We start from the raw sequence: 16689 nt of genomic DNA, 5'->3' as shown, positions 1-16689 counted from the left end.
ACCGCGCTTACGCTCTGCTCCTTACAGCATTACCTCATCCCACAATTCACCGCGAGATTAAGAATCTTCTGGGTGGTCGTCTAGGCAAGGGGCAGGGCCCTTATCTGAGGGCTGGGCCCGCCCCGCGACACGCCCTCCAGCCAATGGGAGAGCCCAGTCATGACATCATAGTTATTTTTAGAGCGGCAGCAGATAAGGTTTGCCTCCACGCTGCACAGCTCAGAGTATATACACATCCAGGCAGAGGAGGCACCACAGACACTGCTGGTGCCTGACTAGAGAAGTTAGAGCCACTCGGCACTTTTCATTCAACCATTCAATACAAGTGGATACTTTGGCAAAAGCGTTGTGAACTCTTTACAACTCAGCACTCAACAATCGACCGTCGCTGGCTGAAAGAAGTAAGTCCTGATTCCTGTGTCAAGACAGTGCGTACTCAGAGTTTTGGAAGTTTTTACGCACAGAGAGGACGTTTGGAAACCAGTGTTTTTTACTCACCTGATAAACCAGGAAGAAGAGAAGGGGGGACGAAAAGTTGTTTTGTAGAAGACTTTATAGCTACATTTGTTTTTGGTTTCTCTTCTATGTATACCAAGATGGAAACTACTTTCTATGACGACTCACTCAACGCTTTCTCCCAGCACGATAACGCCGGCTACGGATACAGCAACCCCAAAACGCTGAAACACAACATGACACTGAACCTCTCCGACCCGACGGGCACTCTGAAACCTCACCTCCGGGCTAAAGCCAGTGACATCCTCACCTCCCCCGATGTGGGCTTGCTGAAGCTGGCCTCCCCGGAACTGGAGCGGCTCATCATCCAGTCCAGCAACGGACTCATCACCACCACGCCAACCCCAACCCAATTCCTGTGCCCCAAGAATGTCACCGATGAGCAGGAGGGCTTCGCGGAGGGGTTTGTCCGAGCTCTGGCCGAACTCCACCACCAGCACATGCCTGCCCCAACTAATGTGAGTGTCACCTCAGCCCCTCAGACCAGTGTCAACACTGCCTTGCCGCCTGTGTCATCTGTTGCCGGTGCCACCGTTTACAACACCAACTCCACCATGAGCGCTGACTCGCCGGTTTATGAGGACTTGAACACTTTCAACCCGGCCATCAGCACAGTCTCAGCCCCGAATTACACCACCTCAGCCCCGACTATGTCCTTCCCAGCTGCCCCGCCTCAGCTTCCCATCTACGGCCAGCCCTCCTCCGCCCAGCTCCCGCGGCTCACGGCGCTCAAGGAGGAGCCCCAAACCGTGCCTGAGATGCCGGGGGAGACACCTCCTCTCTCCCCAATCGACATGGAGAGCCAGGAGCGCATCAAGGCCGAGAGAAAGAGGATGAGGAACCGCATCGCTGCCTCCAAGTGCCGGAAGAGGAAGCTGGAGCGGATCTCGAGGCTGGAGGATAAAGTGAAGACCCTCAAGTCCCAGAACTCGGAGCTCGCGTCCACCGCCAACATGCTGCGCGAGCAGGTGGCCCAGCTGAAGCAGAAGGTGATGAACCACGTAAACAGCGGCTGCCAGCTCATGTTAACGCAGCAGCTCCAGACCTTCTGAGGTGCTGTCAGCGGCGGCGAAGAGAGAAAAGACTGTAGTTGACCGATACGGACGCTTCCTGTGATAGTGAGTGGTTGTGTCTCCCGAAATCGTGACGGCATTTGGGATGATGTGGCGCGACACTGGCAGGACCGGGAGCCGCACTAAAGTTCCTGAGTGCCACGCGCTCTCCGGTGGTGCGTCCCAGAGAGGGGCTCAGGACAGTAACAGTAGCCATGAACCAGAGGGGGCATGGCAACAAGCAGGATACCTTTCTGTTTCTGTTTCGTGCTGTTTTACAGAACTGGACTGGACTGAAGTTTTCTTGATTTACACCCAGCTCTGCATGGGTCTTCTCATGACCATCAAAGGAGAAATTCAGTATTAGAGGATTTAAGAACCTGCAATAGAGACTTTTCTTGCTGTAGCCATAATGGCCTCAAAAATGGGCGTGTTGGCCGACTCTAAACGGCTGAAAAGTTGTAACAAAAGCTGCCTGACTTCTGAGTTACAGTACAATGTACTTTTTCTTAATTGTAAGAAATTAAGTTAGAAAAGCTTCAAGATTTACTTGTTTTTTTCTAAAGTTGTTTAATGGGGTTTCACTCATTGTTATGTGTATATAAGATCAACTTGGAGTACTTATGTTTACCATTTGTAATAAGAATACTGTATAATTTTTTATGTTTTGTTTTCTGAGCACTTCAGAAACTAATCAATATTTAAGAAAATAAACCAGATAAAATGAAGAAACATTGCCTCTGTGTTCTTGTAAGTGTGTGTGACAGATAAAAAAAAAAAAAGTGGGTGTGCCATGTCAGGAGCTCAAACAATAAAACATGTTGCAACATGTTGCAAAAGCTGCTAGTTCCCAGTACCTCAAGGTAAATTCCATTAGTGCTAGTATTGATCCAGGCTAAGTGATTGTGTTGCAGCTGACGGACCAGGCTCTCTTACTGATGGAGGCCCATTCTGCAAATTAGGATGCATAGCTTAATTTCTCCTCTTCAGATGTCAGCACACAGGTGTATGTGAAGAGTAGAGGCTACATATTACACCTCACATTTTCCTCAGGTGTTAATAGTAACTTCAACTGAAGTATAAGATTTTAACACTTTAACAATGTCAAGTTATAAAGGCTATGAAATGGGACATAAGGTATCACTGATTTGATACATAGAATGAAAATCACAGGCCATCCTCTGTAATATTGCACCATTCAGTTATTCAACATGACTTCCTGTTACATTGTAAATAAAGAAACCCCTAGCATGGGAAACCGCTGTCGAAACACACTCAAAGTCTTAGGCCTATATCAGGAATGAACAGACAAAGGCTACTTAATCAATAAGACATTATCTCAATAAAAAGCAAAACTACCACTGTGGTTCTGTGGGAGATGATATTCTGAATACATAGTATCCTATGAACATATAGAGTATTTTTTTAAAGAAACAATAACCCAGATGTAAACAAAAGGGTATGCCTCACTACCAAAAATCAAAAGAATGAAACCCATAATCTTTCTCAAAACCTCTGACAGGTCTTCAAATACAGGGGTGCACACAAGGCAACTACTATAGCTAAATAACTGTTTCCTAAATTTGATAAAGGTTTATATCAAAATACAGCCCATTATTTTAAGTTTTACCATTTTAGAGATAGAATGCAGACATTTTTCTCTTCAATAGTTAACCTCAAATTTATGAAGTGAAAAAAACAGATTTGGGCTTTACACAACTTAGAGTAGGGAAACTTTGACTCAATACCCCCAGTAAACCCTGCAGAAAATATAATAAGCCCAATTTAACCTACTGTACAGACAGTAATTACAGCAGGTGACTGTGCCGGGACAGGTCAGAATAGAGCAGGGGTCCATGAGGCGTTTCCTTGGAGTCCCCAGCAAAAAGGGGAATCATTTATTTTAATAATATTTAGTCATTTATAATTTCACTAAAAATTCCATCCATAAGTAACACAATGACTTGGTGGTCATGAGTTTCAATCACTTTCTGTAATAAAACATCTAAGAGCAAAATTCTTATCAAATTGGGGACCCATAGACCAAATCTTATCAGCTGGGGGTCTATGGTCGAATTTGTGTCAGTTTAAGGTCCTTGATGTGAAAAGGTTTGAGAACCACTGAGATAGAGCAAACACGTTACACATAACTGCAAAACTCCTCAGTCACTAGTATGTACTGCCTATAATGAAACACTAGAGGGCGACATAGACTTACTTATCTGACAGATGAGACGCAACGTTGCTTTCTGTAAATCAGCATTACACCGTACATTGGGTCATCAGTTGTTGCTTTGTGCTTACGTTACTACAGACCTACATGTCATCATTTTAAGCAAAGAAACAGAACAGTTTGTTAACTATGGAAACTTGACAAATCTTTTAGTATGGCTATGATATCCTACACAGAGCCTTAAGTGTGAAACAAAAGTTCTTCATCAGCCTATTCTGCTTTAGGTGTTATATTATTTTCCATCTTGTTCTTTGTTTTCCTTTCTTTTTTCTTTTCTTTTTGTGGTTTGTTTTTTCATCTCTATATATATCTTTTCCTATTCGTGAGATGGTGTAACACATCAATGCAGCTAAAAAAAATTTGCCGTTTTTCCTATCTCAATAAGTTCATTCACAAATGCAATTAGATTAGACTAATTCAATAACCTGTTTTAATAATGATATGATAAACCACTTATGAAAGTAATTTAATATAGCCTAATTTAACGTATTCAATTATAACGGGAATTCTACTTTCGCTAAACACCTGCTTTTAACCTGCTCTGATTTCTCAAACGTGGGACAGAATGACATCATTCCGGAAGGTGGTGTCCTTCCCTACCATATAAGGAGAGGGAACACTCGGAAGATGTACGTCACGACGGAGGAGGCGTGTATTACGGGAAGTGAATCGACTCTGTAATCTCTGCATAATAAGGTGATTCCCGAGAAGTTGAGCCTGGATCCACCTCCCAAGGGTAAATCAATGAGAAGATTACTACGGTGACAAGTCGAAGCCTACTGGATGATCCAAAAGAGAAAAATGTAGCTTATATGTACATGCAGGCTGTAAATATAAAGAGACAAAACTTACAGCCTATTATGATATCTGTGGCGGGATAGTAGGCTACAAGGCAGTAACTACGTTCCATTATATGATGCTAGTTTATAATTGTAGGCTACTCCACCACATTACAGAGGGAAATATTGCACTTTTCACTTCATTTATTTGACAGTTACAGTTTCTATTTAATCTTCCCATTTAGATTATAATAGAAAAATATATCTTGTAAAATATTGTATGAATATAAATATGATGATATATGAATCTACCCAAGAGCTTATAAAGTAGTTTATTATTTCAACATTAACAAGCTATAGGTAAAATGCTACTTACATGTCAGTGCTTCGGTACTAATGATTATTAATTCGATTTTTGTGGTACAAGATGAAACTACCGAGCAGTCTGTAAAGTAGTTACAACTATTGCTGCCTTAGCTATCTACAACATTGCTGCTGCTTACATGTAAGTAATAATAATTAAATAATCTAACATATAATAATGTGACACCGTCAGAGGCCATTCTGCTGCACAACAAGTACTTTTATTTTTGACACTTTTATAAATTTTGTTGGTAAGATTCTGAACTCAGGACATTTACTTGTAATGGACCTTTTTTTGTATTTCTACTCTTTCTTATTTGAATACTGCACAACTTCTCTCTGCATGTTCAACACCAAGATAACTTTAGAGTAAAAACATATGGAAAAAAATGTAAAAAGTGCACAAGGTTATCAAGATTTTAATTATCTGATATCTCACTGACTTTTTGAAATGTAGGCTAAGTATGACATATAGAGACTGAGCAGAATGGGGTAAACCATGGAAATCATTTCTGCACCCACACATGCTCAGTCATGCACACACGGCTGCTCTGACTCTCTCGCTCTCTTGCTCTCTCGCTCTCTCTCTCTCTCTCTCTCTCAAACGCTCTCAATCACACACACACACAAAAGGATGAAACAGCTACATTTCAAAGCCAGTTTTGAATACAATATTGATGCTGTTTACAAAATTAAAATAATGTGAAAAAATAATTTTATACCGATTCAGCTCAGAAGAAAGAGTGTATTATTATATATTACTATCCTGCATACTTATTCAACTTATTCATCTTCCGTAACAAAATTTGGGCGCATAACTAGTCCCACAGCTTTGAGAAAACCCAGACAATATATAGGCAATGTCAATACGTGCAGCTCTTTCGGGAATGGTGTGCTATGACTTTCAGGGATTCGAGTAACCATGGCGACTTAAATGGCAATAAAAGGCGAAGAAAGTTCCCATAGAGAATTAATTGGGAGACGTCGTGAAAACGACTAAACCCACCCCTCTTTGGAGCTGTACTGCTGCATCATACTTCAACGTAGAAAAAAAGTTTAAACATTAAACGGGTCACAAGACTTGAGACTCTTTTGGGTTCAATTGGTATTTTCACAAATTCGCAGTTTACGTTTTGTGTCATTTTTGGACAGTTTCAGATTTTATAATGGGTGTGGATGGCACTGAACGTTCAGAGCTAGTCTGGATGACATTACGTGCACTCTTACTGCCATCCCTGAAAATTTTCCTAAATCTTTTAAATCCCACAATTTTTGGCCTGTATCAGCCAGTTTTGGTCTAATTCTGATATATTTTATAGTTTTTGAGGAAATTCCCCCGAAGTGCAGAGATCGCTGTCCAAAGCTCCCATAGACGCCCGTGTTAAACTGAGCTCTAAAGCTCTTGCCCTCGACGAAGTTAAGGGAAGTTTCTAAACTGCGATAAAACCTCAACTGTAAACTGTAGGTACACATAAAAGTTTTCAGTCTCTTTATTGAAGCCTTGGGACGGCAATGGTGAGGTGATCTTTTCAATAGGACTTGCAGTTTTCCCTCTGAGATGAAATTTTCAAACACAAGTTTCATCTTAAAGGGGACATATTATGCAAAATGCACTTTTCCGTGGTTTTCTATCAGTATTATGTGTCCCTGGCATGTCTACGAACCCCCCAAACATGAGAAAAGTCCATCCTCTCCGTCTTTTGCTTTCTCCACCTTTCAAGAAATGTGTGCTCAAACGGGCGAATTGGAGATTTTCCCCTGATGTCGTCAAGAAGGGCGATGCCACCTCCCCCCGGGTGCGTGACACTCCCCGAGCTAGGTGTGTGTTCCGCCCACTGAGTCCGTGTTGCAGACGGCATCGTTACTTCCCTCGCGAACACTGGCTTTCGGTAGAACAATGTCGAAGGTACGAGGGAAACACAGTAGTTGCTTTGTTGTTGGCTGCACAAACCAACACAGAAATCTTTTTTTAACCCCTACACCCGAGGATCTGAAGACCCGGTGGATTAATTTTATTTTTGATGGAAATGTACCCGCTCCACTCCGTGTGTGCTAACCATTTCACCTCGGATTGCTTTCTCAACCTGGGCCAGTACAATGCAGGATTTGCTACAAGTCTCAAGATAAAGCTTGGATCAGTACCGACTGTCCGTGACCCAACTTTGAACTTGGGAGCTGTAAGTTTTACAATTTTATGTTGCTTTACTATATGTTCACGAGAGCCTGTTGCGTGTGTTGTTAGCATGGCAGCTAATGTGGCTAACGTTTAGCATCGTCGACACGCAGCCGGGTATAGCCGGGTACAGATTGTATGCAATTCTTCTGCTTGGTATCGCCGTGTGACATTGCTTAGAGCCACCCTGTTAAATGTATTATACTTTAAAGGCGTTTTAGCTGTCTGTAAAGTCAAGCTGGTAAAATTCGGACTAAAAATAGGCTCTGTAGTGATTAGCATAGGTGTCCGGGCTTGTTTATTAGTGCTGTGAAAGTTATTTGTGCGAGTCATGCCTTATGATGGCCGTTTTAACGTTTATATCATGTTTACAGATACAGTGCCTGTAGGGAATATCTAGATAAGCGCAGAGTTAAGGGGATATGTCCAAGGGGATAGTCTGTAATGCAGATTTTTTGCATTTTGCACATATAGTGAGCTATTTGCAGCATTTACAAGCTATTGACAACCCAATTTACACACAATTGAGTGTATTTGTTGTTATCATTTTTGCACTGCTTGCAACTGTTGCCATAACTACTGCCTCTGTTTCCTCTGTTCATGCCAGCACATCAAGTGCATCTATACAGCTTCCTGCAACAAGGGATGTTGCATGCCAGACTGACCCACTGCAGGCACACAGTTATCCTTGAAGACTCTTCAGCCTCACATCAGAAGTACAGGTCTGTAGCCATCTGAAGTGCATCTACTTTCGATAAACCTAAGTCATTTATCAGTCTTGGAATAATGTGCAGATAAATGAAGCTGTGGTTACTTAGAACTTGTGAGAGTGTGTAGGCTAAGGTTTCTGTCAACATTAACATCTTTGATTTTCTCTTTACTGTACCTCCAGACTCCTGACCGACCACAAGCCCAAACAAAAGAAGGAGAACCACTGTTCAATGTCCAATTTCCAAAGGTGTGTTATATTATTTTATTTTTCAACAAAAAAATGTTTTGTACACATTGTATTAAGTATTGCACGTATAATGTTATGACAGTTCCATCAACAACAAAATACAGTAAAGAAAATGTCAGGAGGTAGTTAGAAACAGACTTTCAGTCATTGTTTTGTAAAAAACACAGAAGCTGCTTTGGCCATCCCCATCCAAGAGGACCTCACTGCACAGTTCGAGCGGCCTGAGAGGAGAAGGAGGAGGTCATATCCAGCTCTGTGTCCCGGTTCTATCATGGGCCAGTCTAAAACCCACGTACTGGCATGTGGCGTCAGGAAACTCGGCATGGATGCGCAGGACCATGCAGGCTGGAATGACGACCCAGATTCTGCGACCAAGGAAGCCCCAGCACCAGCTCACAAAGCTCCTATAGACTAGATACCTGTATCGACTAAAACAACTGGACAGGGCATTTAGTCTTGCAAACATATATCTATGATGTGTCTCACAAATTTTTTTATGGATCCAGTGAATCCTACAGTGCCTCATTTGATGTAAATAAATACTTGATTGTTACTAAAGAAATGACTCCTCTGAATTCATATATTATATGCACACTATCTGCTGATAGAAGAACTTTACAAATCAAAGAGCAGCTAAACTAATTCATTTGAGGGTGTGTTACTCTATTTGTGGTCTGTTATTACCATTGTAAAATTATGTGCACTGAAGTAAAACAAGACTGCCTAACATCTTTTATTTAGATTGAAACTATGTTTTAACAAAGAAGCAAAACGTACTGGTGTATTCCTCTCAACCATAAAGGACCATAGTCAGTGCGGTACATGTTGCAGGCAGAACACAATGAGGCAGAGCGGCTCCAACCCAGGATGGTCTACCATACATGGTAAATCTTCGTCGATCTCCCATAGCCGTCTGGTAACCTACAGTGAATTGCAAATGGTAAATGCTATGGTTTATTATTAATGTAATGTAATCAAAACAAATTAGTGATTAGTTTGTGCAGTGAGAATGCTACCTGTGGTATCTCCTAGCAGCAGATGTTCTCAGCTTCTGTGGGCATGGTCACCAAAATATAAAGCTTATGAAATTAAAACACTGACACACAGTGGAGCTAAGGTGGGTAAGAAGTAAGCTTGGCTACATATTAAGCGCATATAACATAGGTAATTTATAACATGTCACTTATTGCATATAATGTGGAGCTTGACAACAGTGTAGTGTAGAAAACTGCACAGTTTAGTCTTTAACGAAAGATTACTGTTGCTGTCAGACATGTTTATGCTGATTTACAGCTTTCATTGTAATACACAAAATAAATTTACTACATAAAGGAAGATGTCATGATGAGCATCTCTGCTCAAAACATGGAGAAAAATGATTTACTTTGTCAGCAGACATTGAACATTGAACACCTGTAGCAGTCCACATACAACAAACATTTTCAGACTGTAAAAGTATATCTAAGGAGGCATGACAGGTAACTACATTACACAATTCACAATAGTGCTTATTTACCAAAAGAGCTCCCAGTAACATTAGCTACCTAGCTACATGTTAGTAACTGTGTGCCGGCACTCATCAACAAACTGAAAATGTAATGTCAAAATACACAAAATTGGATACCAACCATTCAGAAACGTCCTGCTGCAGTTGTAGAGTTTGAACTTCTTCAGCAGCCTCTCCTTCTGGGTCAGATTCTGGATAAAAGTCGTGTGGTTGAACCAAATCGCTACCGTCGCCGGTCACGGTCACCGTAAACATTAGAGCATGGTGCCAGAAGCCCGAACGGCAGCCCCTTCCGGAGAGGGGCGTGGTCAGGCACAGCTCATTTGCATTTAAAGCTACAGACACAGAAACAGCCTGTTCTGAACAAGGCTGAAAAAGAGGGGTTTACAGGCATGCTGAAATATAGGATCGGAGTGGATTTTTTAGCAAGAAGCTTCAAAGACAGGCTTTGGGGACCTCTTATTCAAACTTGTTGAAAAGGAGCATAATATGTCCCCTTTAAAAGCTATTGCGGCCTGGGGAGACAGAGGGGATTGTGTGTGTGTGTGTGTGTGTGTTTCCCTCCTCCCCCTAGTGGCCACAGTCACCATAGCGTATGTGTCTCAGCAGGTGCTACTGACAGTTACCGGGCAGAAATGAACAAGCTGTTTCATATTGGCTAATTAGACTCATTAACTCTAAGCCTTATAACTCGGGTATGAGTTAAGTGAAAGTAAATCAACACGGTGTATTTGTGTGTACTTGTGTGTGCATGTTGTTGTGAGGTTCTTTGTGTGTGTATATATGTTTTTCAATAGTTGTGAAGACAAATGTGGTTAAAAACCATTATTGTGAGGTCATTTTGTCTGATCCTGACAACTTCAAAGGGCTGTTCAAAGGTTAAGCCGAGGCAGTTTCTAACACCACGTACACACATACATTGACAGACACACGAACACCATCACCACCTTATAGATATTAACTGTATAGGTGTCTCAACCTGGCAACACAAGCTTTTCGGATGCTCTATGGTAGACAGCTCTACTGACACACACAACAACACACACATGCACATTGACAGACACACACAAGTGCGCAAGTGCAGTTGCTGCCCAAACTTTCACAAAACTGACTGTGATTGGCTAATTAGACTGATTAACTTTTTTTTACTGTTGTCCATGTTATTCTGTTCTAGCAGGAGAAATCACAGAAGCTTTTGCAGATCAACTTCTGTTATGGCATGCACATGTGTGTATACATGTCTTGCTATGGTTTAGGGACAAATTTAGGTTCCAAATCATCATTGTGAGGTCACTTTGGCAAGTCATCATGGTTTCAAAGAGCTTTTTGAGGGATACCTGCAGGGACTGAGGTCAGAGTTAGGATAATTCTCTACAACATGAATGAAACTCAAAGTAACGTCCTCTGTAGAGATTGAAATGTGTGTGATGGATACGCACCAAACAGCAGGCACATTCAAAATTTCTTCAGGAATTTTTTAGTTATTATTATTAGTATTTCAATTACATACTATAAAATCACTGTATGACCACTGTCATAACTACCGTGCTGCATCAAATGAAAACAAACAATGTTATTTGGTCACATAATCTCACAAAGGGCAGGTTGAGCTGGACAGATCTGTACAGTGAATGGCCTCTGCCCGTTGCTAGGGCAAGGTATTTTCCTCAGCAATAAGGAATGAAACACACGCATACACACACAGCCAGAACAACAAGTTATAACAATGACTTGCTGACTATGTTGGCTAAGAACACCTTTAGTTTTCTACTCAACATTCCTAGTGTATTTATAATGTTCAATATAATCAAGGGTTTTGATGCTCAAGCAGCATCAAACTATATCAACCCGTATGCTGTGGATGTGATCCGGACAAAGAGAAAGGATCTGGTTTATGGGATCTCACATACTGAGGATCTACTGGATCTCCTGGTCACAGAGGGGGTCATGACAGCAGCCAAGAGATCCATCATTTTGACCATCAGGACTCGCAAAGATCAGAATTCCAGGGTCCTTGACATCATGGAGGCCAGAGGTGAGAGGGCATGTCGGAAGTTTTTCCATCCCTGTCTTATGTTGACAGAGCCCAACATTTACCTGCAAATCAAGACCTATTTGGGGAATGTGAACGAACATATTAGAGACACAAGCAGACAACTGATTGGATATTTGCTGGAGAGGGAAAAGGAGGGAACGGCAGGAATTGCCACCCAGACTCATAAGAAGACTAGTAGTTTATTTCCCATTGAAAAAACTAAAAGATTTAGCCTTGAGATTGAAGACAGCAGCACTGTGCCTCTGGAGAATGAGGCGCCACAATGTAAACCAGAAAACCACATTCACAGGGTTGCTACAGATGGAGAGCAGGTACTGCTGGAAAAGCTGTTAGAAGAAGAAACTAATATTAACATTGTCAGTTCTTCCAATGAGACTCTTTTACATGTAGCTGCTAAGCACGGGCATCTATCCATCATTGAGCTTTTGACCCGTAAAGGAGCCAGACTGGAGCTGCAGGATAATAATGGTCACACAGCTCTTCACAGTGCAGCCAGCTGGGGTCACACAGACATAGTCAGGGCCCTCTTAAAGGCTGGTGCCTCCATCTACACTTTGGATCTCCACAACAAAACTCCCATTCACCTGGCAGCAGAAAATGAGCACCTGGATTCTGTGAAAGTGCTGGTGAAGGAGGAGGCCAAGCAGTCTGACAGCCACACACAGGACATGTTTCTCCACATGGCAGCCACAGAAGACAATTGGAGGCTGGCTGAGTTGCTGCTGCAGACTGGGGCCGCTGTTGATGCCAGAAACAACTTTAACAAAACAGCTCTGTTTTATGCAGTTGCTAGGAGCAATGAGAAAACCGCGAGTGTCCTCTTAAAGTCAGGAGCTAAAGTTGACTATGACATTATAAATGAAGCCATTAAGCTCAACCAAGAATCAATTCTCCGCCTGCTGCTTGGTGAGTTTTTTCACCAGACTGTAACACTTACAGTAATGTTACTTCACATCTTGAATCCATATGCAGTAGACTTCTTTTGTGAGGTGTTAATTATACTTAAATAAAGCTATGTTTTGTTCAAACCACAGCTAATGCCAAAGAGGTTCTGAGTGAGGAAGCACTGGGCTCTGCTCTCTTCTCAGCTGTTAGACAGAACCATGATAGAGTGGTAAATGCTCTGATAGACAGCGGAGCAAATCTGAACCTGTGTGACAAACAGGGATACACTCCTGTCCTGTTGTCGGCTGAGCTGGGACACACTGAAGTCCTCAGGTAACTGTCCTCCAACAAGGATTTAGTGTTGCTATAACATACTGACATGGCTCCTTTACACATTCAACTGGAGGGAATCTGATTAGTTTGGGGTATTATCAGTGACTTGATTTTTTTTGTTAATACCACAAAGAAAAATGTTTACCCTTTTCTCTCTCATCCTCTTCCTCTAAAGTAATCTCTTTCCATCGACTGTTGGCGGTTGAGGTGCATGATCCACAGAAAGACTACAGAGAAAAAACATGTAGCAAGAGCTGAGACAATTGATTTATCGGTTAATCGACTGACAGAAAATCAAATGGGTGTTATTCTGTTAATCAATCAGCAGTTTATGACCATCCACAAGAAAGAAATGCCAAATATTCCCTAGTTCCAGCCCCTCAAATAAGTGTAAGGATATGCTGCCTTTCACTGTCCCATGACAAGGACATATTCGATGTTACAATTTAAAGCCTGTATCTGTATCTCATTGCTTAAATTATTCTGGCATAAACATAAGTGACAAATTAAAAATTGGTTCAGTTACTGCAGCCCTTTCAGCCCTGCAATTTCAGTGCCCTCAGAGGTCAGATCTGTGGGGAGGAGGGTGATGGGGTATCTGCAGCATAAATAGTATATAAACTTCAAACTTAAAATTTTTTCTACAAACCATGACATGTACAACATAGCATGATATATTAACATGTCTTAACAGCAAGCACACACAGAACATACACAGATATGGAGTTCCTTCTTCCTATATCATATCTAATTTTCTATTTGTCTATTACTGCAGGTCTTTCTTGTTACTAATTATGCACCGTATGTTTTCTATGTTTCTATGTATGACCTTCTTTTTCATTTCAGAGTGCTAGTAGCAAAACAGGCCAAACTGGTTGCTACTTTACCTGACCTCTCCTCAGCCTTGCACCTGGCTGTTCACAGTGGCAGTGTGCCCATAGTGCAGATATTGCTAGAAAAGGGATTAGACTCCAATATCACCGGACCTAAAGCTCTAACCCCTCTACACCTGGCTGCTCAGTGTAATAGATCAAACTTAGTCGGTCTGTTGGTAAAAGCTGGAGCACAGGTAATTATCAAACCAGTTGGTGATTGGTGTCAGTTTTGCAGATAGTTACTGTAGTATGTTTGTGGAGCCTGAGAGTTGTGTCATTTCTTTAGGTAAACGCAGTTGCCCAGGACGGACTGACCCCTCTGCATTTAGCCAGTCAGCAGGGCCATGCAGACGCAGTGATCCAGCTTCTTCGAGACAAGGCAGATCCAGGAGTGAAGGACAGGCTGGGGAGGACAGCTCTGCACTGGGCAGCCTCTTCCCAGGGAGAGAGCAGTGTGGTGGATTTGCTGCTGTCAGCCAAAGCCAACCCAAGCACCACTGACAATGAGAAAAGAACTGCCCTCCACCTGGCTGCTATGGAGGGGAAATTAGACGCTGTGACTTCACTGTTGTCCCACAAGGCAAAGGGAGGGGCCAAAGACATGGATGGCTCCACGGCTCTACATTACGCAGCAGCTGGTGGGCATGCCAGCGTGGTTTCAGCTCTTCTACAGTCACTCAACAGTAAGGGGAGGGAGGAGAGGAATGCATGGAGGAAAACAGTGCTTCATGTTGCAGCTGAGAAGGGCCATGACAGTGTGGCTGTGCTGCTGCTGGAGGCGGGGGCAAAGATCAACACAACAGATCACAGTAAAGACACTCCTCTGCACTGTGCTGCCAGAGGTGGACACCAGGAGGTAGTAAAGACGCTTGTAAACTGGGGCCAAGCTGGGCACATGGGACGGAAGAAAGGGGTGAATTTGCAGGCTACAAATAATGTGGGGAAGACACCACTGCAGGTGGCGGAGAGTGGAGACACACCAGAACATGAGAACATTGCAACTTTACTCAAGAGAAAGATGGTTCTCACCAAGTAGAGGGAGAGAAGTTAAGAGAAAATGTCAGGAGCTGAAAAGTTAGCTTAATGATCGTGATATTACCAATCATAACCTGTGAAGATATGCTCCTTTTGCATAAATTACCTGACAGATAAAAAAAAATTAAGATAAAAACAAAATTCATTTAAAACAGCAAGTATGTAGCAATGACACATAATTCCCCATGTCTAAACTATCCATACTACTGAAGTGTTCTCGAACGCCAGTTCTGAAATAGACCTCCCTGAAAGGGTACAACAAGGAAACAAGTATTTTGTCTTTAGATCAGTATCGCATTCAAAGATTTCAAGTCAGAAATATGTCTTCTTAATGTGAATTAGCCATCAAGCTTAGATGAAAAGAAAGAATCTGGTTTGTAATGTGTGCATAATGTTGAAAATGGATTTTACTTCGGTTGCTGTGTGCCGACTTCTTTTTAGCCGGAAAAATGTGGTTAAAGATGCACAAAACATTTTACTTATCATCTATATAACAATCTGCAAAGGTGCTAGTTGTGATGACTATGGTCTGATGACGGCTGGTGATGCACGTCAGGTTTCCAATGAAGTCTTTCTTTCGGTATGGTTGTTGAAAAAAAAGATCAAAATGCTACGTGACTGACACCAAAACTACGTGAGACTCCCCCACACCACGACCATCACATCACTTCTGCATTCTATGAATCAGTCTACGTATATCAGAAAATGCAAGATCATAGGCCAACATCGGCCTTATATAATATGCCCCTGATTAGGGAGTTGGGTAGAGGTGTCAGGCCTGGGTCTGCACTCACTAGCACTACACATAATACTACAGTTATTAATTTACACTAGAGCAGCATTCCCCACCACACATAATAGAAAGCCTAACCCTAACCCTAACCCTTACTCAGACTATTTACACTACACCAACACTATTTTAATATATTAAACCCATATCTGTCAGCTTATTTTCCACATCAGAAACTATGTCTATGATAAGAAACTCAGAATTTACATTTGAAGAGAAGAATTCATCTGTTGCAACTGGCCTGATGCCTGTAGACAGTTGCACTGGTCTCCTGGGACAGTTGCAACATGTATATGTTTTACATACAATGTACAGTATTTATGAAAATCACAGTTCATTTGTTTTGTTTGTACATAGACAAGGCCTGTCCTATGTGACAACGTTGCTGGGCTTTCAAATGATTAAAAAAAACTGGAGCTGGAATATTATTTTTTTCAAAGACCTCAAAAAGTTCAAAACAAAGCAAAATTCTGGATAACTTCATTTTATCTTTTCATATTTCATTTTTCATTTCATTTCAAGTTTTGTTTAACTAATTTGACAAAATAGGCCACCACATACGCACAAGTTTCCTCACATGGCATGCTGTCCACGATGCTGACAAAAATATGCCTATAACTTCTCATGACCTAGAAACAAGTCACAAAGCTAGGATGTAACCATGGTGAAACCACATGTGACCACACTGTTCTCATGAAGCTCATTGGAGCAGCAGAGAGTACGTTTTTCAACCACACCAGTCCATAGCAATATTTTGACTGATCGTTTTACACAAGGAGGAAATGATTGCACCTTTAAAACAGCGTCAATATTTATTTATCCATAAGGTTCATCAGGATGTAATGTACCTTTTGTTGTTGTATCTGTTTTTGTATGACTGTTGAGTATGGAGACAGTTGCAATATAATAAAATAGACCAACATGCAACATGATGCAACTGTCCCTGCTCCCACCAGCCATGATGAAAGTGATTAAAGTGATGATTAAAATGACCTAAGATTTATTTTTTTCATGCAACCAGTCAGGACAGACAGTATAACAAGAACTGTGATCATAAAAAGTGTTAAACACTAAATGGAAGTTACTATCAAATCTTCAGAAAGGAAATACAAAATAGAAAGCACAGACAGCAAT

At 41.7% G+C, this 16689-nt stretch overlaps 2 protein-coding genes across 3 annotated transcripts; both read left to right on the top strand.

Annotated features, from left to right (window-relative positions):
• The first annotated feature begins 215 nt into the window (after window positions 1-215).
• Window positions 216-2300, top strand: jun (Jun proto-oncogene, AP-1 transcription factor subunit). Of its 2 annotated transcripts, none has more exons than XM_023429230.2 (2): window positions 216-401; window positions 642-2300. In XM_023429230.2, exon 2 carries the CDS (start codon window positions 693-695, stop codon window positions 1566-1568), a length of 876 nt encoding a protein of 291 aa, XP_023284998.1. In that variant the 5' UTR covers window positions 216-401; window positions 642-692; the 3' UTR covers window positions 1569-2300. The 2 variants fall into 2 exon arrangements, with proteins under 2 accessions (XP_023284998.1, XP_023284997.1); XM_023429229.2 differs by having other exon boundaries at window positions 597-2300.
• A 9075-nt stretch (window positions 2301-11375) lies between these two features.
• caiap (CARD- and ANK-containing Inflammasome Adaptor Protein) lies at window positions 11376-16517 on the top strand. Its single transcript, XM_023429218.2, has 4 exons — window positions 11376-12543; window positions 12672-12855; window positions 13702-13924; window positions 14017-16517. Exons 1-4 carry the CDS (start codon window positions 11376-11378, stop codon window positions 14764-14766), a joined length of 2325 nt encoding a protein of 774 aa, XP_023284986.1. The 3' UTR covers window positions 14767-16517.
• The last annotated feature ends 172 nt before the right edge of the window (window positions 16518-16689 follow it).

Source organism: Seriola lalandi, unplaced genomic scaffold (assembly GCF_002814215.2).
Source record: "Seriola lalandi dorsalis isolate HSWRI2012SDOR001 ecotype SW California unplaced genomic scaffold, Sedor1 jcf7180002054890, whole genome shotgun sequence".
NCBI lineage: Eukaryota > Metazoa > Chordata > Actinopteri > Carangiformes > Carangidae > Seriola > Seriola lalandi.
This window is presented reverse-complemented; position numbering and strand designations above follow the sequence as displayed.